General features: G+C 39.7%; 5 protein-coding genes across 11 annotated transcripts in view; 3 read left to right on the forward strand and 2 right to left on the reverse strand.

Moving 5' to 3' along the window:
• LOC111245942 (pyridoxal phosphate phosphatase PHOSPHO2-like) overlaps positions 1-3523 on the forward strand; it is a 43338-nt gene extending 39815 nt beyond the window's left edge. For all 5 annotated transcript variants that reach the window (XM_022794977.2, XM_086980606.1, XM_086980605.1 and 2 more), the window contains exon 5: positions 1217-3523. In XM_022794977.2, coding sequence (XP_022650712.1) covers positions 1217-1457 — 241 coding nt within the window. In that variant the 3' untranslated portion in view covers positions 1458-3523. The remainder of the gene's footprint in view (positions 1-1216) is intronic.
• A 5188-nt stretch (positions 3524-8711) lies between these two features.
• wcd (U3 small nucleolar RNA-associated protein 18 homolog wicked) lies at positions 8712-12928 on the reverse strand. Of its 3 annotated transcripts, none has more exons than XM_022794965.2 (7): positions 12788-12928; positions 11586-11873; positions 11040-11188; positions 10342-10853; positions 9910-10135; positions 9446-9716; positions 8712-9168 (listed from the first exon to the last, which is right to left on the reverse strand). In XM_022794965.2, the coding sequence occupies exons 2-7, from the start codon at positions 11871-11873 to the stop codon at positions 9004-9006; spliced, it is 1611 nt and encodes a 536-aa protein (XP_022650700.1). In that variant the 5' UTR covers positions 12788-12928; the 3' UTR covers positions 8712-9003. The 3 variants fall into 3 exon arrangements, with proteins under 3 accessions (XP_022650700.1, XP_022650701.1, XP_022650702.1); XM_022794966.2 differs by lacking the exon at positions 12788-12928 and adding an exon at positions 12523-12752; XM_022794967.2 differs by lacking the exon at positions 12788-12928 and adding an exon at positions 12228-12460.
• A 132-nt stretch (positions 12929-13060) lies between these two features.
• On the forward strand, positions 13061-17254 carry Rpn2 (Regulatory particle non-ATPase 2). Its single transcript, XM_022794954.2, has 2 exons — positions 13061-14029; positions 14490-17254. Exons 1-2 carry the CDS (start codon positions 13174-13176, stop codon positions 16520-16522), a joined length of 2889 nt encoding a protein of 962 aa, XP_022650689.1. The 5' UTR covers positions 13061-13173; the 3' UTR covers positions 16523-17254.
• A 1199-nt stretch (positions 17255-18453) lies between these two features.
• Positions 18454-21042, forward strand: Spase22-23 (Signal peptidase complex subunit Spase22-23). Its single transcript, XM_022794984.2, has 3 exons — positions 18454-19023; positions 19592-19754; positions 20069-21042. The coding sequence occupies exons 1-3, from the start codon at positions 18881-18883 to the stop codon at positions 20300-20302; spliced, it is 540 nt and encodes a 179-aa protein (XP_022650719.1). The 5' UTR covers positions 18454-18880; the 3' UTR covers positions 20303-21042.
• A 973-nt stretch (positions 21043-22015) lies between these two features.
• LOC111245939 (coiled-coil domain-containing protein 186-like) lies at positions 22016-25655 on the reverse strand. Its single transcript, XM_022794963.2, has 2 exons — positions 23207-25655; positions 22016-22756 (listed from the first exon to the last, which is right to left on the reverse strand). The coding sequence occupies exons 1-2, from the start codon at positions 24325-24327 to the stop codon at positions 22135-22137; spliced, it is 1743 nt and encodes a 580-aa protein (XP_022650698.1). The 5' UTR covers positions 24328-25655; the 3' UTR covers positions 22016-22134.
• Positions 25656-25657: the final 2 nt, after the last annotated feature.

Here is a 25657-nt window from a genome sequence, read left to right on the forward strand (position 1 = left end):
GTGTGCAATTAAAGGATGCTTGAAATAAACCACGGATAAGTAATGACAATATGGCACTAAATCCATCGTTTCACACAGGCGGGTCGCTTTCGCTAAAAAGCAGGTTCAGATACCAATTCAATTAACATTACAATAGTTAAATTTCGTTGGTAAAGGCCGAAGTAACTCGCCCTTCTGCATGAACCAAAAGCTAATCCAATACGTTTTTCCTCTGAACTTGTCGTCAGCTGAGTGTCAAGTGCCAAGCTGTAACAGGCTATTGGGATAGGGATTTGTCAGCGAAGGTTAGGTCGGGACCTAGTCAACGATAGAGCGACCAAGTTTGAGGAAGATATATGGCCCTAAGTCTGGCCTAGTTTGATTTAATCTACTACTAACGGCACTGCTTGCCTTTGAGTGACCCACATTGGATACCCAATGCGCCTGCATAATAAAAGTGGGGTTATATCTGTCAACCAAAACCGACGTGGAGTTCATCGGAGAGGTTTTCCTTCCAACTATAGTTTACGACTGCTAACTTCTGTTTAGATCTCAGCCATAACTTTCCCTTTGCTGTTGCTCGGTATCTCATCATCACTTGACATAGAGAGAAATCTAACTTGTTTAATGTTTGATTTATATGCGCAAAAAAGGGGTGTGCAACTGAAAATACCATATGGATCGATGGAAAGCGATGCTTTCGTTATTCTATTCCACATATAATGGTAGGAAGTTATTGTTATTATAGAACTAAAGTTAATTTAGTTTTCACTCGTGTGTTGAACAGTAGTTGCTTGGCTCTCACACGCATTACGTTTTTGTTGCCCTGACCTGCGCTGATGTGGTTTGGACACCGATTATCAGAATGCGGAGAGCCGTTAAACGATAGATAAGCTTTAGCTTCCATCTTTGTACCAATGCGGTAATAAAGAACCATGCAGAGTTGGCTTGCCGTGCGCGCTGTTATCAATATAAAAAGAGACTATTTGTTAGTTAAGATTAGATACTTGAACAAGCCAGTCAGATATACACATAGGATTGAAGTTTGGCTTAAGCCACTTATAACTCAAGCATTTAGGCCAATCTTGTAACTTACAATTTTTTAGAAAGTAAGTTTCGACTTGCCTGAAATTTTTGTTGATTTCAGTATGAAATTGACTTTTACTGTGTGCTGTTGAGATGGTTACAGTGTCTATTAACTGCTTTTGTTGCTCACTTTGCATTAAATTTTCTACAGGATAGTGTACATTGGGGATGGAAATAACGATTATTGCCCAGCGGCTAACTGTAAGCGAGGAGATCTTGTCCTAGCGCGTAAAGGCTTTGCTCTCGACCGACGGATTTGCAAGCGGCCTATAAATGCCAGGAGTGTAACCTGGGAGAATGGCCTAGACATTCTTAAAAGCATCACCCAACACTTCGGCGACCAGTCGGGAGGTGCAACATCAACGGGAACCGTGTCACCTTCCGATAATTGATGTGGCCGGCTTCAGCCCAATTTGAGGCAGATTATAACGTACAGGCCATTTTATCCAGTATATTCGCAGGAGGCATCAAGATTAAGTTAACGACAAACTGCTGTTGAGCAGAAATGCAAAAGCACGGTAGCAGGCGTAGCGCTCTATCGGAGCACTTAAAAAAAATTAATAAAAATAGTACTGAAGTGATAAAATTTCGTGATACCAAGTGTTTTTGTCCCTCAGTCGCACAAGTCGGTATAAACTCCAATAAGTTGCACAAGTTTATACTAAGCTATACATGAAACGGGAGAAGAGCAAGCTTTTGTCTCTTACCAGTATATGAGTATTTCCTCATATCCTCTTGTGATGACTATGTTCATTACGACAATGCAGAAGCTGTGCGAGAAAATAATGGAAAAGAGTTTCAGAAGTCTAGGAGTAAATGTATAAGTCATATGCATTGAATGTTAATAGAATAAACAGATATTGATATATTAATTATAGCTGCGTTATGAACGTGATGGTGATTGTGACGAAACTAGTAAGGTGTTGAAACATCGTAGTTAATTATAGCCACACTTTTATGTACCTGTCTCAGAACCACACTGATCCTGTAAGCCTATATCCCCGACTCTTTTACGAGCGCCATAACACGCGCAGGCTAGATTTAATAGGAGAATGATGTGCTTCGGGTAACTTAAAAAACGTCATTTGGAGATTTCTAAGAGTGGAAGAAGAAATGCTTGTGATTGTTGCGTTAGATAGGCAGAAAAGGTTGGCTCTTTTGATAGGACAGTGGGGTGACAACGGGTTACGTACACAAACCGTCTTTCCAATATAGTCTTCTAAAGATAAACCTGTCTTGACCAGGTGGAATATGAAAAACCCTAGGACGGAAAAAGTTAAAGCAAACGCGAGGTTGGTAAACCTTTTTGGTAGATATTTAGTATATCTAAAACCCACATACATACGCAAATAGGCGGCTGTGTGACGTGCTTCTCAACTAGCAGCTTTTTCATTTCATTCATTAGAAGCTGATAGTGGAAGTGTTAATACTAGTAGTCTTTCGTTCTGACATTAGCCAAAGCTTACGCACACACATAGACTCACAAAAGCTTATTGTGCCATTGTCAAACCGTGAGTCGTTCGAGATTAGTTATATATATATATGTTCAACTTTTGAACTATAAAAATATGTTACTAGAGCTAATTGCAGGATACTATTAAATATGTGTGCGTTGACGGTCGACAACTGCTAGAAAAAAGCGGTCCAGAGGAGATTAAAAGTGACTATAAATGTTCTTCACGCTTGTTGTTTGTTGTAGCTAAATGCCTTTCTGTTCGTAAATTGTGCGCAGTGTAAATTTTAGACAAATTAAGCAAAAATGTATTCGTGCTTGATCAAGAAGAATTTCATGTACATGGACGACTCAGTTAGTTAAAGAGCTTAATGTAAAACCTTCAGTTTTTACTAAATGTAATGTGAAAAATTGTGAGGACCTGAAGAATCCAAGCAAACTATTATGACTAAAGAAGAAATTATGCAAATCATTTAACAACGGTTTTATGACTGAATGAGGCGATGTGCTTGACGGTTGGCGATTTCAGTGTCAAACGATTCTTAAAAAAGAATCATCAGAAGCATTAGCTGAACTCTTGCATATTTAAACACGACATCAATTACGAAACAATGTTAAGACCTATCTTGCCTTAGATCAACTATTATTAAAGTTTTTACATACATGCATTGCAGTTAACAACTCGTAAAATGGCTGCAATTCTGTATAACCATTAAATTACGCATGCTATAAGTGAGATATTTACGAAGGTATAGACCTGTATAATAAAGTTAACGAATCATAACAGTATATATATAAACTGTATATGTGGCATATATTAGAAAGACTGAACTAGCGATAGTGAATATAAGAGAAAAGATATGTATTTAAATTACTGAGATTGTAACGGTGGTAGTGATAGTAGCTATGATTGTTCACAATAATAACTATTGCTGGTGTCATTATACTCAAAGTAGCATTAAAAGTATAAAAATAAAAACTACTATATACTGAGATCATGATAAACGTGCTTGTTTCTTTCGTGTATAAAGGGAATGTGTTTGTATATGTTTTCTCCAGATTGAGCGCTTCCAACAAAGGCAATAGATACAGATTTGGCAGATGTCGCCTACAAGCATTAAGTTATTATATTGTACGTCAACAGGTTTTTATTAAACGTTTCTTTGTTGCTAATACGTACTTAACTATTACCGGACAAGCACCGGTAGTCGTTCATACATTTTACTAGAAAAAAAATGCTCATAACTTATATCCCAGTTCCGTAATCTAGTCGTGTTCTGTCGAGAAAAAGTACTGAATGCACACCGCATTTGTATACAGCGCTCATATTCAAACAACGGATCATTTCTGTTTATGGTATAACACTGTCAATGCATCGAAATGGTTGCTTTTATAGATTCTAAGTAGCACTCGTCGTCCACAACAGCAACAACAACCTGTTATCGCTTATTGGTGTTTGGCTGTTCGCTCAGTAGGCCATCATTCAAGTTTGTTTTTTCGAAACTTAGTTTCGAGAGAGCTAGAGACGCCCGTTTTCCGCAATGACCCGTTTTTCGAGCAAACAAATCTATCTGTTATAGTCAGTGCCCTCTTCTTAGCAGTTTAGGGGCATGGTCGAGAGATTTAACTGGGCACACACAAATAAAAGAGACACCTATTTTTTAGTTCGTTAACGACTGATGATTTCTTGCGAAATTGAATGACTTCTGAACAACGCGCCGCTAGCGGACAAAATTTGGCCAGAACTTTCCAGAAATTGTGAATAAAATCTGCTTGTTTTTACTCCAGGAAAAATGCGTTCAGCAAAAAAAAACTTTTTTAGCTTTGAAAATAAACGTCAGTTGTCGAGTTTTCGTTCTTTAAAGGCTACAGCAATGCGAAAATTCATCGAAAACTAGTGAACGCATTAGGCAAGCACACAGGTAGGCACAGGTAGGAAAGCACAGTACCTAAATAAAGCCAACGCTTAAAGAAAAGAGATTGGAACGTTCAAGGAGGAGAGTAGGTGTCAGGCCCGAATGCAAGAACGCACTACCGCAACTGAAGAAACTTTTCACTAAGGCAGTACTTGCGGATCTAAAGATTCTCGACCAAAACTGGCATTGTAACATGCTATAAAATTATAACCCGTACAGAAACTGAGTAAAGAAATAGGACCCCGTGAATCGACCTTACGTTTATTGGAAATGCGTTAATTGATTCCGCGTATGATCTGCAAGACGTTAATCAACAATAACCTGTCTGGAACATACGGTCACCATAGATGAGGAATGGTTTAATTTTCACCGTCACTCGGAAGAGGACCCGGTGAGGAAATGGTGTTCACCTGAAAAGAAATTAAGTTCAGTGGCAGTGTTGAATAGATTCGGGCGAAAGGTGATGATAGTACCTGCAATGGGCATCAGGAAATATCTGCCACTATGAAATAAGTAAAATCGAGTATAAAATAATGAATGTAACTCACTATCTTGAGTTCTTCAAAAGACTATTAGATCGTTGGCATGACAATCGGAAGCATGCAGTCCGTAGATAATGCCAGAGCTCACTTTCATCTACGTGCCTCAATTACTCTTTATATTGAGCACAAAATATCCATGATAGCTTCGACGCGCTTTTTCTCTCGATCCACGTCAGTGTTCTAAAAACAAGCGTATCCTAGGGGAAGTCATAAATAGTGAAATTACATATGACAAAGCTGAGACACGGCTGACCAGAAGATGTCAAAGCGCTAGAGCAAGTGAGTAAAAACGTAGAGGAAAATTTACACGTTTACATCTATCAAATCAGCATCACTTTAGCTGAACTATTTTATTAATTATTCAGTTCAAGGTTTACCGTATTAGTTTGCAACAGCCTAATACTGTTACAGGAAAGGTTTCGATTTTGCACAAAATTCTATTATAGTCTATTTTATTTGGCATCAAAGATAAATACCATATAACTGACGTTCGAATAGCATTTTCTTCAACGTAATAGAAATCTACTAATTTTTCCGTAATTGTACATTTTCTACATAAATTGGTATGCTGCTCTATATTTAAGAGCTCCATTCCGTGTAGCTTGTGGGAATATTTTCCCTATGCTCCGTTTCGTATCTAAATGATTTTCCAATCTGTTTCGTTAGTCATCCGATTAGGCTGATCACAAGCGAGGTATTCAATCGATTAAAGCTTCAATTGTTTACGAAAGAATCAATTCGATTAAAACTTCCAACTTCGAACTGGAGCCAGGTTTTATTGAACGCCATCAACATTTCAATACAGTTCGAAGTCGTTTCTCGTGCAAAAGGTTTGGTACGATATTATGATGTATTTTTGCGGTTATTTCCTTTTTGCTCCTCTCGAAATTAGTTGGAAATCGTTTACTGACAGTCTGAATTGACTCGTAGGAACGTTACATCTTATCATTATATCTAAACTAGAAGAAAAAACTACTCGTTGAGAGCTCTCAGTCATATTTATCCATTTCTACGTACAAGAGGCTTAGGATCTAGCCCCTTCGGTGTGCCCAGTGCTTATGATAAGGGAACCCTAAATGCGTCATATACCATTTCGTGTATATATTTTCTATGTTCACTAAAATGGTTCGGGGCCTACACAAAAAAAAGCCTAAGTTGAAAAAAAATTGTATTTATCGCTCTTGGATATCGTTTGGGTGTTCAGCGAAAGCGCTGCGTGAAGACGCTAATTTTTTTGGTTCAAGATCAAAGGGCTTGGTGCCGATAAAGACTTCGCCTTAATATTGGTATTTCAAATAAAGAAAGAAGTCGAAGGCTGTCAAGCTGAGTCAAAGTTTTGGGTTAGAAACAAAATTATTAGGGCCTGTATTAAGGCACAACAAGTTTTGTTTTTTTACTATAAACGAAATAATGCTTGCCACCAACGTTATTATAAATTCGTTGCGTAATGATAAGATTACTGATTCTTTCTACTGCCGTTTTCTATGAGATTTAGTGTAGATTTTTTGACGACAAAAGCTGATAAAAGAATAAATTGGTGGCACTTGAAAAAAAAGAATTCATTTCAATTGTAGTATACAAAACCGCTGAAATTTCTATTTTGCAATGACGCCTACTCAACAGCAGCTTCACTAAAGAACCTTAGAAGTGATCGAAGACGTTCTATCGCAACTTCATATGTTATTAAGGTACCGCATGTAAGGACATTGACCTCCCGCACTTAATACATATGTGTTTTATAAATACTGTAGAATTTCCATCTTAACTATATGTATATATATATATATATATATATATATATGAAATAGTTGTAATATAATGGACGAAACAATGACAATTTAAGATGACGACTTCTTACTTAAAGCCAGTATTCCGTTAGGGATAGCCACAAAGGCACGATGTGCCATAAATTCCACTGTAATATCAAAGCGGGTGAAAAAGTTCACCTCAATTATAAAAAAACTATCGGCCTGTTGTCCACAACCACTGCTCTAGAATTAGGTAATCCCTTTTGCAGCCCTTCCGTATTTTGTCGGAGCATAGGGCTGTAAATCAGCCTAGAACAAGAATTCATATTTACAGTAGAACTTTCTCAACAAAGAAGTGACATTTATTTGTCTCGTGGGATATTCACAGAGAAAGCAACGGCCACTGCAAAGGCTGGCCAAATGAGCTAAAGCAAATACATTAAAAGCTGGTGTCTCACCAATTTTCTTAATTATTCGCTACCTTTCCCCTTTTGTTTGTATCGCCAATTATTTTCTAAAAAAAGCAAGTGACGAAGTGCTCTCTGCAATTTGTCCATCGACTCTATCTGGTGGACTAAAAAAGATCATACACTGTAACTAGATAAATCCAGTCGATAAATAGACTCTTATTAACCAAATGGCATTATGAATGCTTATTAGAAAATCGAAAAGTATAAAAGCTTTATATATCGACAACGTTATGTTACGAAGTTAGTTATAAATTATGAATGATTCATTCATGTTTTATTCGCATCTGTATTGAGGATACAGCGTGCAAGCAAAATGAATTCCTTCCATTATGAAGTTACCATTGTGAGTAAAACCGGGGATTATATCACATATATGTTAAATACCGCTGTTATCAGCATTTTATTTTCCATGTGCCACCGTTATTCTTGCATAATAAGCTTATAATGGCTGGGTCTGCTAGCGGAGATGTAGGTTACCAGCCACTGATGACATGTATCGGCTATAGCCAAGTGGCGAGTATTGCATAAACCTATATGATCTGCGTTTATCGATTGTATAAGAACACGAAAGATTCACTGCATTTTCTATAGAGTGTGATTGACTTAAAATTGAAATGGTTCTATCTGGTTTATTCTAAAATAGACAGGGTTTGTCTTGGAATAAGCCACTTTACACATTCAATATTCAGCATTCTAGGCGGTACCTGGCAGTGTAATACACAAGCGGAACAAATCGTTAAGCTCTAATCGACACTAAACTTGTAACCAGTGGATACAAACTTTACCGCAGACTATTGCATTAACAAAAAACGCACAGTATTTGGAATAAATTGTACTGCGATTTTCTTATTATTTTCAAAAGCACCCTGCCGATTATAGAACCAGAGTAATAGGTCTTATGTGGTAGTTTTGTAGGTATAAGAATCGCTACACTTTATTTTCTGTACGAAGCAATCAATTTCAGTTGTTATTAGGATCTTAAATAATACAGACTGGGGTTTTTTAGGTTGTTTTATTTGCAGCCTACATTAGTAAAAAAAACTTCGTCTTCCAATGTTTTCAAGATGATCTCTTGACGCATTAGAAATAACACCGCTGTTAAGTGGAAGAAATATCTAGGCGGCGCTATTTTAATTACAATCCGTGAACTCATCATTGAACTGGAGATGTGTCATTGCAATGAACTCAATACTGGTTCCTCCAGTGGTATACATACGTACTTTGTATATTATCTGCTTAATAATTCAGCCTGCTTTTCACAAGAAAGCAACACTAACGGTTTAGTTCGGTGAGAAGCGCCTGCTAAAACTAACATGCCATTTTTTTATACGCAACTTTTGTTAGGCAGAGGTGACGCTCAAGATAAGATCAAAAGCTTTCAAGGAGCTGTTCACCATTTAATCGAAATGTACCTGAAACTTATTTCCTGTCCAGAGCGACCGTAACGCGCCTAGCGAAAAGAACATCCACTTGAAAAACACCGCGAAGCATAGAAGATACCGACCAAACGAAAAAAATAAATTTGATGATAAATCGGGTTTATTACAGTCGCCTATGCACAAACTTGCAGTCAACAAGCATACAACACAAACATCTGAAATATGTATTTACAGCCTCAATTTTATACTAAAACTCATCTAAATTAAACACCTGCCACCGTGCAGATTCCTGCTCAACAGTTTCTATTAATACCATTGGCCAACGTAATTGTTTCAAAGCACGTATTTAGAAGAATCAATAGGAGTTCGGAGATGTGCTTGTTTCTTCGCCGGCACACCGGACTTCCATTACGTACATCTGTCCATGAAATTAATAGTTTCCATAGTGGTTTATACGAATAAGGTTGGCGGCACCTATTGTACTTCCCAGCGCAAGAAATCCTCCATTTGGAGAAAAGGCAGCACAAGATGGGTTACGGAACTTATGTCGCACTCCGGGAAAATTGGAAAACGCTGTTAAGCTACCCGTATGAACCTGTAAGTTAGACCCAGAAAGTCCATTACCAAAAATTAGCAATTAATAGAAATTTTCTAGTTTACTCACCCTCTTTATCAAAACGACACACATGTCAATAAATGTTTTACGGTTTTTCGAAAACTCCTAATAATAGGCCGCCATTGAATAAGGGACTTAATTAAGGAACTCAGCTCAATAAATAGCATAGATAATTATAGAGAAATTATTGTACTTCTCACAGTCGTACTCATACCTAGGTATATAGAAACAAAGTTATCTAACGATAAGAGCTGACCATTTTGACCGCCTCAGGTTTGTATCTCGATGCGATCAGAAGTATTTCTGATGACTCATTGAACGCTAATGAGGTAACTGGTGTGACTATATTCTTGACACATTTCAAAGGCTTCGGCGTCCGAGATGCATCACGTCCTTTCAGAAGATATTGGGCATCGTACACATTAACGATTCCACTGTCGCACCCAGTTGCTAGAAATCGTTCGTCGGCAGAAAGGGCTAAGGTCTGTCCTTTCAAACAACCGTCATCCAGGAACTTCTGCACACATCTGAAATAACCGACCATATAGATACGCATTGCAATTAATATCCACCACATGACGAAATAGGGTTCTTTGATAAATGTGACTTCAGGATAATCTACCAAGCTATCGATTTATGTAAACGATGTAATGTATCGACTACCGCTTAGCATTGGTTGCGGCTACTGCCTGTAGATAGAATATTTTAATGCCAACGAACCTTCTTACGCCTATATCCCATAGATAGACATAATTCTGACCGTGCGAGATCATTCTTCCATCACGGGTAAACACTGTACTCGTTACATCCTCATTCATTTTCAAGGTGGCAATCTGCTGTTTCGTTTGTGCGCAAATCACGTACATTTTGCCGAAGCGACCGTGAATAGCCAGATAACGACCACACGGGCTAACCTCGAAACGTTTCATATGCGTCAACTCGTGAGCTGAAGTTAGAAGACATAGCGGTATTTTGTGTCAATTGTTAATACAAGGGACAGTAAGGGAGGCCCAAAGTCTCAATGTCATTTACCTTAAATAAAACCTACCAGAGAAAATGCACCTTTGACGTTTAAATCTGTTAACTTCAAAATCTCTTCAATATAAAGGAACTATACGTAAGTAAGAAAAGTCCATACGCGTAAATACTAACCCTTTGGGAAGGTCACCTGTGTGCGCGTCCCGCTCATGAGATCATAACAATGCAACGATCGATATCTTATGCTGCCAGCCATCATCTGCATGCCATCAGAGCTCAGCTTCGCGCACGAAATGTCGAAATCTTTAAAGTAGACACTTTGGATTTTGTTGCACTCCTTTGCATCAATATTAAAGAACGTTATTACGCCATTTTTATGTGCTGTCATAGCAATTTCCGACGATGGATGGAACGCTAACGCCACCAGGGGGCTATGCTGAAAACAAAATTTGTTCATCTGAGGACACCGCGTGAAATCTAGTAAACCAGACCCCAGCGGCCTCATAGATGGATCAGTATCGACAAAAGACGTAGCTGTGCGAAGCAGTTGGTTGGCCTCTTCATTGCGCAGATGAATCTTTTTTTCGGCCTGAGTGGCCCATTTTGGACGCGAGAAAATTTTCTCGTGCTTTTCTCGGAGTTTCACAGATAGAGTCTTGTCTCGGAATGAGGCGTCTTCATGTTTGCTGCGAGTCATAGCATCAACAAGTTAGATAAACGTCGCCGATTCATTTCCCTTCGAACTTCTAATCGAAGATGGCATAAGTTTTATGATAACTTGGGACTATAAATAATGACAAATAAGTAAACCAATTATTACGTCAAAGCTCGACCACAGACGCTGATAATATCAAGTAATTTATAATTCTAACCTATTAACGGTGCACTGATCATCATCATCTTCCCAAACAGGCTTTCTTTCTATAGCTATTTCATCGTCTTCGATACTCTGTTGTTGTTCTTCACTCCACGACTCTTCGTGATCGTCCAAATCAATATTCCGGTGCGACATTTTTGTTGTCTATTGAGGAGAATAAAAAGTGTTAAAGAATAAATAAAATAGACATATTCAGACATCCATTGAAATTATTTTATTTCCTTTAGTTTGGATAACTATTTTTATCGTAAATAGATCTGTAACGCGTGCCTATTGCTTTCTATTAGCTTAATAGTTCATATTGCTTGATTAAATGGGAAATGATTTCTGAACTAGCATTCTTTTGCTCTGGGGGCTATTATCTGCGTTCACGATGAAAATACTATCTTGCGTGTTTCCGTCAGCAAAAGACAACGGAGTGAGTAAAAAATAAATCATTACAGGATATTCATGAGCGCTCTAACACTATCATTTGACATAAAAATACACATACGAAAGTTGTTGTTTCGTCCACAACAGTATAGACCAAATAGAAACTTACCATTCTCTTTTTAATGGGAACCTCTTCATCTGATTCAATTCGGCTCTTATCCCAGGTGCTTCCTCCCAAAACTATATCTTCTAATTCGGCTTCTTCATCATCCTTTTGATGTAGCTCCAGCATCTCTTTGTCTTTTCCCAATTCCGCGTTTTCGCCATCCAAAGTCTTCAATTGCGCTTCATGTTCCGCTTTGCGTTTACGCCCAGCCTCCTTCCTCTGATGCTCTTCACATGCAACCAACAACTCTATCCCCCGAACCTCTTGCGTGGTAGGTTCTTGCTCAGACATCTGTTGCATGACAGTACACATGACGATAGTACATTGCACAGTGTCAAGTAGCTGTTCTGACCATGTTTTCATATGCAGATGTGGACATAGTCCATAGAAGTTAAGTTCCATAAAATGCCTTTTGGTATTCGCGAGAATATATTTAATTCTATAGTTAATGTTTGATGGAAAATTCTTATCTGAACTTTACATAAGCGTCGTTACTTTGATACTAGAAACCCCGTATATTCCAGACTTGCCTTGGACCTTTCAAAGTGTTTGTTTCTTAAATCCTTAGCTGTCTGATTCCAACATGAAATAGCTACGCGTATGCAAAAAATTAACACAACGAATTACATTTTCGAGGACAAATACCTTTTAGTATCTGCTAAGTATCACACATTTGAATCCCTAAGGAATCGTTTTCCAGAATGCCTTGATATAACTGTCAAAACTATATATTCGTATAAGCGTTCGAGTGCCGCTCCGTGCATTACGATGAGGTCCTAACCCTCAGTGACTTCGCTGCGGCGATTAAAAAATTAACTGACGGAGACCTTCCTTTAGATATCGAGCGATACGCACAACGATGTCCTCACATTGCATCTTTCAGCACAAATTTAATTGTCGTGAGTTAATTATCAGCGAACGAAAACACTAAATTGCTTACTGGATATAGGTTTGTTGGAGCATGTTAGCGGTAAAAAAATGTGTGTTTCTTGACAATATAAAAACTTCACTTTAAAACATAAATCCTTTGATGGTATCATCTACTTGCAATGCACACAGGAAAGGATTCGAATTTTTGACGAGCACATAATAATGGAACAGATTCTTGGGAACTGAAATACAAACAGCAGTTCCCGCTACTCCGTACCATAATTTATATAAAACAGTTTTCAACTCTAATAACAATAACTAGCATAGAAACAAACCTTGCAATTCTTCACCTAACGTGCATAAGTAAAGTTGACACAACTGTTTTCAAACGAATGTAAACACACGTGTTCGAAGTAGCAGACAGCTCCTGATATCGCTATTACTGCTACTGACTTTGTCTGATATCTTGTACAAATTACACTGATTTGCATATCATGCGTTGCTCAGAAACGTGTATATGGTATCTACATGGGAAGATAAATACAGATATTTGAAGAAAAAAAAATACAGTAAACAGGAGCCGGTGTCGCTCACAGCGCCTGTCTGCTCGCACGGCTATTGCACTGTCTATAATGACAAAGTAAGTTTTGTTTGTACCAAAAAGCTCACGTTCGGCGATTTGAGCAGTAATTGAGCAGAGTGTGTGCCAAAGACCAGCAGAATGGTGGCAGGGACTATCCCTCTGACATCCGCCCAGGGCATCATCTCCCTCCTTGATGAGAACCAGACGGAGCTAAAAGTTTTCGCTCTTTCAAAACTTGACCAAATCGTCGATGAATTTTGGGCTGAGATATCCGAGGCGATCGAGAAGATCGAGATCCTGTATGAAGACCAACAATTTCCACATCGCAAGCTAGCGGCTCTCGTCGCCTCGAAAGTGTACTATCACTTAGGCTCGTTCAAGGATTCGTTGGACTTTGCTCTACAAGCCGAGGATTTGTTCGACATTAATTCAACAAGCGAATTCGTTCAGACCATAATTTCTAAAGCGATTGATGACTATACTGAAGTCCGTCAGAAAAATGCTGCATCCGGATCATTGCAAGCCGTTCGGATCAACCCCCAGCTCGAGGCAATCGTCAACAAGATGTTCGAACGCTGTCTCGAACATGGACAATTTCGTCAAGCCGTTGGCATAGCATTGGAAACCCGGCGTATGGACGTATTTGAGAAAGCGATCAAACAGTCAGATGACGTTAGTAAAATGCTGCAGCATAGCCTGCGAATCGCAATGACACTCATTCAGAACCGATCTTTTCGTGACCAAGTTCTTCGAGTTCTCGTAATTCTCTACAAAGGACTAGAACAACCTGATTACATCAATATGGTGCAATGTCTCATTTCCCTGGATGACGCTCCCTCAACCGCCGATGTGCTGGTAAGGTTGGTGCGATCCGTTCACAAGGAGCAGCAGTTAATGGCGTACCAGATTGCGTTCGATTTGTACGAGTCTGGAACGCAACAGTTTCTTATTCGTGTTATCCAGGCCCTTAGAGGAATGGCACCTACCAAGTCAGGTAATATTTCCTTTAAAAGATCAAAACCGGTTATTGCTAATTCATTGCTGAGTTACTTACCCAGGCATGTGAGTGACTTGGTTACCTAAAATTCTCTCGAACCTTATCTTTCAGGTGTACTGCGTATTAAACACTTCAGATAATTATATATTTATATAAGGCTTCAGATACAATGTGTTGATATGAGTTCAGTTAAGGAAAGTAAGTGAAGTATACTTCTACAGGCAAGTTAATGAAAATAACTAATCGATCGACTGGGGGAATATGGCTTACTGCATATTAGGAACGATGTTTTTTTACTAAAGAAAAAGAAGTGACTAAAACATGTGCAAAATCAATTCGAATATTTATTAAAATTAACTTCCATATATCTATAACCCCGATTTATGTTCCTGTTAGATCAATATTTTCTGTGCAGTAAAAGTAAGTTTCTTGTTCTTTTTTCCTAATATAAACCTAGGCGAGGCCCCTCCTCCAACGGTAGAGGAGAGTAAAGATAAGAAGAAGCCCGGCGAGATTGAGAAGACTGGTGATGAGTTATTAGACAAGCTTATTAGAGTTCTGTCGGGGGAACTGACCATCGGATTGCACCTGCAGTTTCTGATCCGGTCCAACCATTCCGATTTGCTTATACTAAAGCAGACGAAGGAAGCTGTCCGCAACAGCATCTGCCACACGGCGACGGTGATCGCCAATGCGCTCATGCACTGTGGGACCACCTCGGACGCGTTCCTACGAGATAACCTCGACTGGTTGGCCAGAGCAACAAATTGGGCTAAATTTACTGCCGTTTCGTCCCTTGGCGTCATTCATAAAGGTCACGAAAAAGAATCTCTCCAACTCATGGGACCGTACCTTCCTAAGGAAAGCACCACTTCATCAGGTTACACTGAAGGTGGCGGCCTTTATGCGTTAGGACTGATCCATGCCCACCATGGTGCCGCAATTATAGACTACCTCGTTCAACAGCTAAAAGACGCTCAGAATGAAATCATACGCCATGGAGCTTGTCTCGGAGTGGGTCTAGCCGCTATGTGCACGCATCGGGCAGATGTTTACGAACAGCTGAAGTTCAATCTTTACCAAGACGATGCTGTTACGGGAGAGGCCGCTGGCGTCGGGATGGGCCTGGTCATGCTGGGTTCGGGTGCGGGTGCGGCCATTGATGATATGGTGGTGTACGCAAAAGAGACTCAACACGAGAAGATTCTTCGAGGTTTGGCAGTTGGTATCGCGTTCGTCATGTTCGGCCGCATGGAGCAAGCGGATAGCGTCATCGATACACTGGCCAGCGATAAAGATCCCCTGTTACGACGCTCGGCGATGCATACCATTGCGATGGCGTATTGTGGCTCGGAGAATAATGCCTCGATCAAGAAGCTGCTGCATTTCGCCGTGTCCGATGTTAATGACGACGTACGGCGTGCCGCCGTAGAGGCTCTCGGCTTCCTACTGATCCGCACACCAGAACAATGTCCTAGTGTCGTGTCTCTGTTATCGGAAAGCTACAATCCAAACGTGCGGTACGGCTCTGCCATGGCTCTCGGCATCTCATGTGCCGGAACGGGCAATAAAGAAGCATTGGCTCTTCTTGAGCCGATGACCAACGACCCTGTGAATTTTGTTAGGCAGGGCGCTCTCGTTGCAACCGCTCTGGTATTGATCCAACAGAGTGAAGTTGTTTGTCCTAAGGTGAAGGAGCTTCGGTCCCTCTACCAAAAAGTCATTGCGGACAAGCACGAAGACGTGATGGCGAAATTCGGCGCAATCATCGCTCAGGGCATTATCGATGCAGGTGGCCGAAATGTAACTGCCGGTCTATTGTCGCGCACTGGCCACGTTAACATCCCGGCCATTGTCGGCATGCTTGGCTTTACCCAGTTTTGGTATTGGTTCCCGTTCAGCCACTTCCTGTCGCTTGCATTTACACCTTCGTGCGTCATCGGTCTAAATTCGTCGTTAGCGATGCCCAAGATTGAGTTCCGCTCGAACGTTAAACCATCAACGTACGCGTATCCGCCCCCATTAGAGGAGAAGAAGGAGAAGGAGCGCGAAAAAGTTATGACGGCCGTTCTCTCCATCACGTTCAAGGCCGCCGCGAAAAAACGCCAAAGGGAGAAGGCCAAGGAAGAAGGCGAAGACAAAATGGATGTTGACGACAAGGATGTCAAGGCCAAAGAAGAGGCCGACGCAAAGATAAAAGAAGATGCTGAAGCCAAAGCTAAAGAAGAGGAGAAAAAACCTGAACCCAACTTCGAAATTCTTGCCAATCCCGCACGTGTTGTGCGGCCACAGCTCAAGGTAATTCAGATGAACGAAGGCGCACGTTACCGGCCCGTAAAGGACGTCTCGATTGGAGGCGTTATCCTAATGCTTGACACGAAGTCAGAACAGGACGAAGAGCTAGTTGAGCCAGTGGTCGCTGGAGGGCTTGCGGTCGCCCAAGACGAGCAGGAGCCGGAACCTCCCGAACCATTCGAGTATGAAGAATAAAACAAACAACTTCAGTGAGTCTAAACAACAGAAGTAGTTCTAGCAGGTCTTCAAGCATGTGCTATATTAATTAATGACCTACTAAGGCACTTGAGAAAACGATAAAAGTACGCAACTGACAGTAAGCCCGCAATCGACATGAAGAGAACCGTTAGTGACGTTGTGATTCGGCTATGGAATGCTCTTAGCACAGAAACATTCAAATAAGCGGTGAAAAAAAACAACGAGAAAATACGGTAACTACAGCAAGATGGGCAAACAAAAAGTGGCGAGTGCGCATTTGCAATTATGTCCGTTAGAGTGACATACAAATCATCATCAAATACAACAAAACCACACAGTGAAGAACGACTCTGGCGTATCGGTGCCGGCTGTTTAAAAGAAGTTAGAGTTGCTTATCTGGTCAACTCATGGCGATTTGGTGCGCTAACCGCAAACGTCTATGCATTCAGTATCTTAGATTTTACACTTGGCAAACAGCATTGGCACTAAATGACGGCGACAACAACAAAACGCAATAAACGTTCTGCTTTAACGAAAGGCGGCGGTTTCAGGCTGGTGGTAAATGATAAGACAATTAGTTATTCGGCATAAAACATCATAAATATAATTGTAATAAAGTCTGGCTAGGCGTAAATGACAGTCAGGGTGCAATGTTACCCCGGTTGAATATAGTGCTGGATAAGGTAGGCAACGGTACTGAATAAACTTCATATGAGCTAGTTTTCTGAATTCGTTTGTTTTAATTTATTACATATAACTACATATGTCGTCGTTTCTGTATGCGTGAATTAAGTCTCGTGGTTTACAACTATGGGGTGAGTTAATCACTAATAATAATAACATCCATGTAGTAATATGACAAGCTTTTTATGTATTGTCTAATATTTTAGTGCCTTGAGCATAGTTCTAGTAATATACTATATTGTCATCCTTATATCATCTTTTACAAACACATTTTGATTTTATACTCGCGGTTTTCCCTATCCCCTTTAGGCCCCACTGCGTGAGTTGAAGCAGGCGAAACGTATATTCTATAAAAATTCGCACGATTCAATTTTCAAGATCATCTTAATGTAGATAATATTTGAGAAATAATTTTCTAATAAAATTATTTTTTCTAATTGTACACAAAGTTACATATGATTGTAATTAGTAGGCAAATCTATGCATAGGCCGGTGCTTGATATTGTCGCCTATCTACCCCAAACGCGAGCTTGAAGCACCTATTACAGTATACAAACAGTGTAAATACCTGGCCCTTTGTGGTACAGAGGGAATGTGTTCGGGTAATAAACTTATAAATCGTGTTTTAAATTCAAATCCAAGTGTGGACATACTTCACTTTGTGCTGGATGGTAGTCGGCTGAAATAATGCCTAACAAGTTTAGTACCAAAAGTAAAATACAAAAAATATTCTCTCAATCACCACGATTTCGCTCATTTGTGAACTACCCATTTGTATTACTTTTTAATGCAATATATACTTTAGTGTCGGAATCACAAAGAATCCTTTGTTCTATCAAAATCTTTTTTGTCTGGCGGCCTATATAATAATTAAATATATTCGAATATGATATAAGACATGCTTTTCAATGAATACCGGAGCCACAGCTAATTCCAAGTTAAAATAATTCGATTAGAGCAACAATTACTGACTCGATTACTCAGCTAAAGCGACGATCAATGAAAAAATATGAGTTTCACACAATCGTATGTTTAGTAAAAAGTATTTTCTTCGCTATATTTCTTTGTTAGTATTTTACAAATGTTTAATACGATGATTAATAAAAAATATCGTTCTACATTAGAATAGCAGTCTGAGCTACCAACTCAGCCGATATCAGCTTTTTATATTTGACCAGACGACTTCATGTCCATGACATTAGCTCACGCGATACAAGAACTTTGTGTGAACTAGAGTCGCATAGCACCCGGATATGGCGGCCGATATAGGCGATGCTGGCGAAGTCGTTAAGTGAACCATTCTCACTTGAATCTCTCTGAAGCTCTATCTTTAGGTAGCAAAAACAGCACGACTTCCCATGTGAGTATATCGTCTTGAAAAGGAGATTCTCTACGAGCGGTTAGCTTTTCTCGAGCTCGAAAATATGCCTTTCCACGACGCAGAACCCTTTGACAGCTGATGTTTTGCTCCTGACGTGTCGTTCTTGTTTAGCACCTGCGAAGAGCATTTGGATCAGGCAGCACCCGCTACAACCACACATACACTCTAGCGTTCCATCTGGCAAGCAAGTGGACGTGTTCAAAAAGCTGCGAAAAGAGTAAACCTACTCGCTGAATTTAAGGCATATAGAGTTGTTTTGTGTCGTGCTCTGAATCCTTCAGGATTTCGCAATGCATTCGTTGTGGACACGGTTGCATGCGATCTTGGCTTGTATGCTGAGCGCGCTAACTGCTATGACGTTCGTGTTCTTCTTATCGACAGCGTTCAATAATTATGCGACAGATGTCAAATTGTCTACCGTCAAAGTAGTTGTGTAAGTGATTTTGCCGTTGGTTTCGATAGTGAACGCTCTATCTTGTCAGCCCGGACTCAAGTCTACGTAGATGAGGATTAATACGATTTTCCGTAAAGTCCTATGTGTAATCAAAAGAAAATTCTCACTTTAAAATCAAACAGAGATATTTGCCAAGCAACTAAATGTTACGTTCTGATAATGGAAAGGAAGTTATTGTTAGAAGATTTTAAGCAGATTATTATGTATTTTGTTATTGTGTTAATATAGAGGTTTATGGGGGTTTCAATTTAAAGGGAAAAACTTAAGTTGATGTTTCATTGTTTACAAACAGTGTTTCGGGAATATCGTCGCATGTCTAGGCGATGACATGAAGAGTTAGAGGTTTTGAGATGCGCCAACATAAAGAAATTTCCTATAAATATCCAATTTGTTCCGACTAAAGGTTCTGTTTTACGACCCTTAGAGAGCAACTTAGTTTAGTCTAGCCGTATATATTGCACAAGCAGGTTAATTCGAGCTCTATAAAATCAGACATTTCAAGGCAGAGCAGGACTTTTAAGTGCGTTGAAATAAAATTGCTTTGCAGCAAAAGTGTGCCAGATTATACGGTATCCAAAGAGGAACTAGATCTCGGCGTGATCACATTCGACATCGATGCCAATTTGACTGAAGTCTTTAACTGGAACGTGAAACAGCTCTTCCTTTACCTTGCGGCTGAATACGAAACGAAAACGAACAAAGTCAATCAGGTGGGCTATCAACGATGTTTCCTGTATTAAGTATCTGCTTAAGTATTTGCTTCAGCATTCCATTAGGGAACAATATCTAAGATTTAGGCGTTATGGACAACGCGTCCTTTTTTTTTTTCTAAAAATGTGCCATTAATCAAATACAATTTTTCACTACATTTTCCGATGCATCGTCAAGGTACTATTACCTCATTTTAGGTGAGTGTTCGTAGTAACTTAAGGAGGGTAACTCGGCCGGAGAAAATTTGGTTGACAAGTAACAGGTGAAGAAAGCTCGATGAAGATCTTAATTTATTACGTGAATCATTTTACAGGTTGTATTATGGGATAAAATCATTCAACGTGGCCAGGACCCAATCCTCAAGCTTCAGAACCTGCATAGCAAATACTATTTCTGGGACGATGGCCGCGGATTACGAGACATTCCAGTAAAGCTTAGCCTCAACTGGAACGTAATCCCTAACGCTGGAATTTTACCAAATTTTGCTGGTCTTGGATCACACGTTTTTAAGTTTCCCGTCGAGTACTCAAAAAACGCACGGATATAGGTCAATCATTAACCATTCCCAGCTTGTGTAAATAATACACCCGAAAAATATATGAATCTATGTTAAAACGCAAACGAAAACATTTTCATTGTACGGACAGAACGACTTCGATTTTTGCCCAAATATTAGAATAATACCCTAATTGCAATATGATCTATGTAAACAAAAAAAAGCGATAAAAATATGATGTTCATGAGTAAAATTTGATCATTTGTTCGTATAGCAAGTGAAACGACGTCGCGTGATTAGCGTTGAGGGGGGGGGACAAAGGCGTCATGGTGTTCCGAATACCTACATCCTCTTCACCGGTACAACTTCCCGCTAGAATACAATTAGATTTTATTAGGTATACACCGGAAAAAATTATCAATTATTTATGCAATCTGACCAAATTCTCTACTAGGTGTGCCTGACGTGCGAAAAAAAGCTGCTGGTGAACGTAGCGAAGTGTCGTCCCAGAATGGGCTATATGAAGATGGTGCGAAAGTGAACAAGTGAATGTTACAATGATTTCATAAGCTAGTGCGGTATCGAGTGTTTCTTATATAACAATAATAAAAATATAATTTAGGTGAATTGTTGTACTAAAAAAACATGATGTTACCTCTTCGCAGCCGCAGAACCGAACGAGAAAACAGGATGTGGAATAGGTTAGAAAATGAGCTAACAATGTAAGGCAATTACGTGTAATAAAGATATATATATATATAAGATAACAAAGTATATTTTAAATGACTAAAGCGCGTTGTTATTCATAGTGCTTTAGCGAAGGCAAGGGTTGATTTACACTGAAATCGAACTTTTTTTTTTTCTTAAATAAAAATTTAGCAAGAGCTCACTATGGAGACTTAGTGGTTTTGTGTGCCATGTTTCAATCAGAATTGCAGAAGTAAAAAAAAAAACAAGGCACTTTTATTAGAGACTTCTCTAAGTTGCGGTTGAACATGTTCGATGTTTGGTCTTAATTACACACTGTACTGAGCGTGCGATATTTTATATCGTTCTGATGTTACTAAAAGAACTGTTAATTTTCAATGTGACTATTAGAAATGAAGAAAGCTGTTTTGCACCTCGAGTTAATTGATGTGCGCGTGCAATCGTATGAAATAGTTATACTGAAATGACAGATCGTAATTGAATCATTCTTTGCAAAAGAAGTTCGAACTGAAACTTCCTGATCTAAACAGAAAAGATGAGAAGTTGATAATATACTCAATACGGGGGGAATACCCGGTAATTTAAGTGGCTGAAGACAGCAATAGAACAATGGGATATATGGTGGATAGCGCAAAGCAACATTCTACAATTAGCTTTTAGTGGTTACTAATTGGAATGTTCCGAGTATAGAATATTAAAAGTGGGCTGATCAAAAAGTTTCTTGACAGGAGTTTACGGAGCTGATATTAAAAGTGATCTTTTTCGATAAAGATTTCGCTCTACTACATTTCGCTAGTTTTGAACGAATTAAATACATTAGTCATTTTTTGGTCTAAGTGCACTCCAACCACGGAATAATATTAGGCAGGAATTGCGGTTCAGGATTAAGTGGTCAGAACTACCATTTTCCAAATTGGAATCATTAAAAAGATTCAAAATTGTAGAACGATTTGTAGGGTTGAAAAATTTGAGAATTTTGAATTTGTGTTTAGTTAATAAACTAAGTTAAACTATACATACGCATATTAAATTGCGTCGTCTAAAATAATTACGCAATTTTCGATTATTAGATTTCTGCAACGAACTTTATTTACAATCACAGCCTGTTTTTTGCTTTTCGTTTTTCCTTTTTTACCACAAGCGACCCACGGAAACGATGATAGACGAGATTGCGGTTACCGTCCCTTTTTGCGATTCAACTCAATCATGAGCTCCTTAGCGTGTTCTTCCAAAAATTCGATTTTTTCGGTCTTACGCGCAAGGCTTTTTTGCAGCTTGACAATTCTTTCGACGAGCAACTTTTGATCGAGTTGAATCGTCGCCCCACCACCACCGTCTGCATCTTTCGCTAATCTCGATTCCGAGCCATCATTGGCACTGATGACCTCTTCGATTTTCTTCCGCGCAATTTGTAGCTCCTTGCTGAGCTGTTTAATATTTTGCTCACTTTTGCGTCTTACCTGTGTCTTTTCATGCTCCAGTTCACGCATCCTGCGCTGTGCGGCATCGCGTTCTTTTTCGGTGTCAGTGAATCGAATCTCGAGACATTTTCGTTCATTTGACATAATCCGCAGTCTCTCAGATACATCGGCCAAATCGCGTTCTAGTTGGGTGTTACGATCACTGAAAGAATTAAGGTCCTCTGTTAACAGGGATACTTGGGCCTTCAACTGCTGATTTTCTGCTTGGCTATGTAATGTGCGTTCGGTGAGCTGCTGCGTAAACTGCAGACTTTCGGCTTCTCGTTGGCCACAGCCGGCGTGATCTTCAATGGCCTGCTCTAAGCTGGCTTTTAGCCTGTAATTACGCAAATAATTAAAAGAAAAAGACATACGACTCTATATTAGAAAAGTGGAATAAACAAATTTTCCGGTGCAAATAATTTTGATTGACTTAGTTTATTGAGTTTAATTAATATTATCTGTTAAATGTGCGTTATATACTCAATTAAATCTAACACAGCGTTTAGTTTAGTAGCGTGATTCCATTGACATGGGATTTAATTATGATTAATTGATGAGCAAAATTTGAGAATCTTCAAAAAAAGGTTTGGTTTGTTCAGATATTATTTTTTGTATGTAGTAATCAAACGGCATGTATGGTTAATTTACCAAAAATGAAAACAACTATTTATCGAATTATTGATGGGGGGTAAAACCCCACGACGACGTATACGTAAAAAGGCAACGATCTAGATATGAGTATGTCCCATTAAAGGCTACTGTAGTCTTTTTATAGACGGCTCACCCTTCAATTTCAATTTGTGACAAAGAGAGGTTTTCGTGATGAACGCGATTTATGTTCTCGAGGTGATGTACGCGCTGATACAGTTCATCTCGTTCCTTTTGGCATTCGGCAAGTCGGGTTTTTCTGTCCTCTAATTTTTCGCTCATTTCCTTTGACTGTTCGGTGGCCATTTTAGCAAGTTCCTGTTGTTGTTCGGCTAACAACTTATCACAATACTTCTCTAAATCCTGAAGGCGATGTTGAGCTTTAGTTTTCTCATCGGTAAGCCGATCAATAATCCTCTCTAGTTTATTAAGATCACCAGCGCGCGCTTCTAACCTCGACTGCAGTCTGGCATAGTCCTGGTTTAACTGCCGCACTCGTGCCACGTAAACGTCCCTTTCTTTTGTCGTATCGATAAGTTTTTTTTCGAATGATTCTCGCGCTTTGCTTGCAGTGATGGCTTCATGCTCGCTCTTGGCATATTTCATTACGGCCGATTCTTTGTCCTTCTTGATCCTTTCCAAATCCTTTACCAGCCGTTCTTGCCTGACTAGCATATCCTCTTTTTGTTTTTGAAAGTGAGCGAGATCGCACATGCGACGCTCTTTTTCTTCTGCTAGAGCTGTTGACAGTTCTGTAAGGCGTTGTTCTAATGCTAACTTTTTTATCTGTAGCTGGCGGCTGGTGCAGTTTTCATCCGAGGAAAGGTCCATGTCTGAGTCTGATTTCATAGACTGTGTCTCCGTCGTACACCTGGAAAGCCTACCATTCAGGAGAACCTCGGTCTCCGAGTGACGACGCGGTATCGTTGGACCATCTTCTTCATCATCTCCTTCGAGACCTACTTCAGACATGCCATCGTTAGAGGATGAAGTGTCTTTACTGGGCCTATAATTTTTCTTCATATTATCATTTTGAAGCTCATGTTCGATATGGTCTTCTGAAGGTATGGGAATGGATTTCGTGTCATCTTTATTGCCGTTCAGTATCTCAGGTATTGCAGGTACTGCATGTGATTCAATGACTTGTCTCTTCGGCTGACCCGCATCCTGGCCCACTTCAGTCTCTAAGGCCTCCATTGTATGTTCGTTGCTTTTTGGCATTTCGTTCTCCACAAACGGAACTACGGAGCTTGTCATTTTACCAAAACACAAATAAGGTCCTACGACTAATAGTACATCAGTGGAAAGCACTAATTGACATCAATATGAGGACAGCTGGTCAGTCTTTGTCTATCAGCAAAACATTTTCTATTTACAGCGGGAAGCACAGTAATCCGAGCATTCAGGTTATGGAGGAAGTTACTTAGCTCAATAGAGGGCAACATTATTCGGCCTACAGCGGTCCCCTGGAACTACCGCGTTGGCCCACCGGACGCCGCATATTGGCGATTTCCGAACGACTGGATACACGGGATGCGCCCTTAAGGGCTTGCATCCAAAAGGAGCACACAGGCGCCTCTGCGATCGCAGTATATGGAGAAATTACGGACCGATTATATGCTCCTGCACTCCTAAAGTTATCCCAAGCCTGACTAGGGGGCGCAACAATCGGCTGGCGCCAAAACCTCCCTTTGCATTATAAATAGCGATTTCAGTGTTATAGTCGGCGCTACGTTAACCAACTCATAAAGGCTTTACACAGGTGTCCTTGTTTTCATGTAAATGATACCTGGCAGCTAATCTTATTGTGTGCTCCGTTTCGAGGAGAAATGGTTGTTGTGTAGTCCATGGGTACACCATCCTTTCGCTCCTCGCCTCGGAAAGCTGACGGAAAAAACAACACACTGAATGAACGAAATGGAGACAAACTAGAAAAAGCGCCAAGCTTAGATCAGCTCAAGTGAATAACTTAATTATGGCCGCGACAGGCACAAGGCGACGCGTTATGCTTTTTGTTAGAAAAAGGTAGCTAGGGACTCCATTAGTGCTTGTAATTTTCTATGGCTGTCAGCTGGGTATTAGTGACACAAAAGATCGATAGATAACAATGCAATATATCGTTATACATATAGTTAAATAATGTTCTGGTAAACATCTTTGTATCTGTTATGATGCAGTGGTTACGCGTTTACCTATTGTACCTGGGGAAAATTAGTGAAGTCGTATAAGTTGGAAGCCCAGCTAAAACACGACTCGTTTCATGCCAAAGGGGCCAGTCATTTAAAGCGATGTTTAGCAGGGATATAATTAAACGTAAAGCTCGAAACATTGAATGAGAATATTCCTCGTAGCTTTAGCTGAGGTCAGCCGAGTTAAGGTCCTGAGAAAACAATTTGTGTGTTATATTTTTTTTCAAATATTCATATCTGTCCGAATGTGGAACCGAACTAGTTCACCATAGAACGAAGTCCTTTTTTAACTCTTACCTATGAGATAACTATTTCAAAGCTTGCACTACCATTTTTCTCGAAAATTGTCCTAACTTAATATCGTTGGTCATGCCTATAACAAATAATTGAACATGTTG

The sequence above is a fragment of the Varroa destructor genome, unplaced genomic scaffold (assembly GCF_002443255.2).
Source record: "Varroa destructor unplaced genomic scaffold, Vdes_3.0 BEIS01000002.1, whole genome shotgun sequence".
In the NCBI taxonomy this organism is placed as follows: Eukaryota; Metazoa; Arthropoda; class Arachnida; order Mesostigmata; family Varroidae; genus Varroa; species Varroa destructor.

Coding starts and splice junctions, on each gene's coding strand:
- wcd (XM_022794965.2), bottom strand. CDS start 11,873: ATGTCTGAGCAAGAACCTACCACGCAAGAGGTTCGGGGGATAGAGTTG. Junction 11,189..11,585: donor TTCCCATTAAAAAGAGAATG/GTAAGTTTCTAT, acceptor TCTCCTCAATAG/ACAACAAAAATGTCGCACCG. Junction 10,136..10,341: donor ACAGGTGACCTTCCCAAAGG/GTTAGTATTTAC, acceptor TTCTAACTTCAG/CTCACGAGTTGACGCATATG.
- Rpn2 (XM_022794954.2), top strand. CDS start 13,174: ATGGTGGCAGGGACTATCCCTCTGACATCCGCCCAGGGCATCATCTCC. Junction 14,030..14,489: donor AATGGCACCTACCAAGTCAG/GTAATATTTCCT, acceptor ATATAAACCTAG/GCGAGGCCCCTCCTCCAACG.
- Spase22-23 (XM_022794984.2), top strand. CDS start 18,881: ATGCATTCGTTGTGGACACGGTTGCATGCGATCTTGGCTTGTATGCTG. Junction 19,024..19,591: donor TCTACCGTCAAAGTAGTTGT/GTAAGTGATTTT, acceptor ATTGCTTTGCAG/CAAAAGTGTGCCAGATTATA. Junction 19,755..20,068: donor AAACGAACAAAGTCAATCAG/GTGGGCTATCAA, acceptor ATCATTTTACAG/GTTGTATTATGGGATAAAAT.
- LOC111245939 (XM_022794963.2), bottom strand. CDS start 24,327: ATGACAAGCTCCGTAGTTCCGTTTGTGGAGAACGAAATGCCAAAAAGC. Junction 22,757..23,206: donor TCACAAATTGAAATTGAAGG/GTGAGCCGTCTA, acceptor GCGTAATTACAG/GCTAAAAGCCAGCTTAGAGC.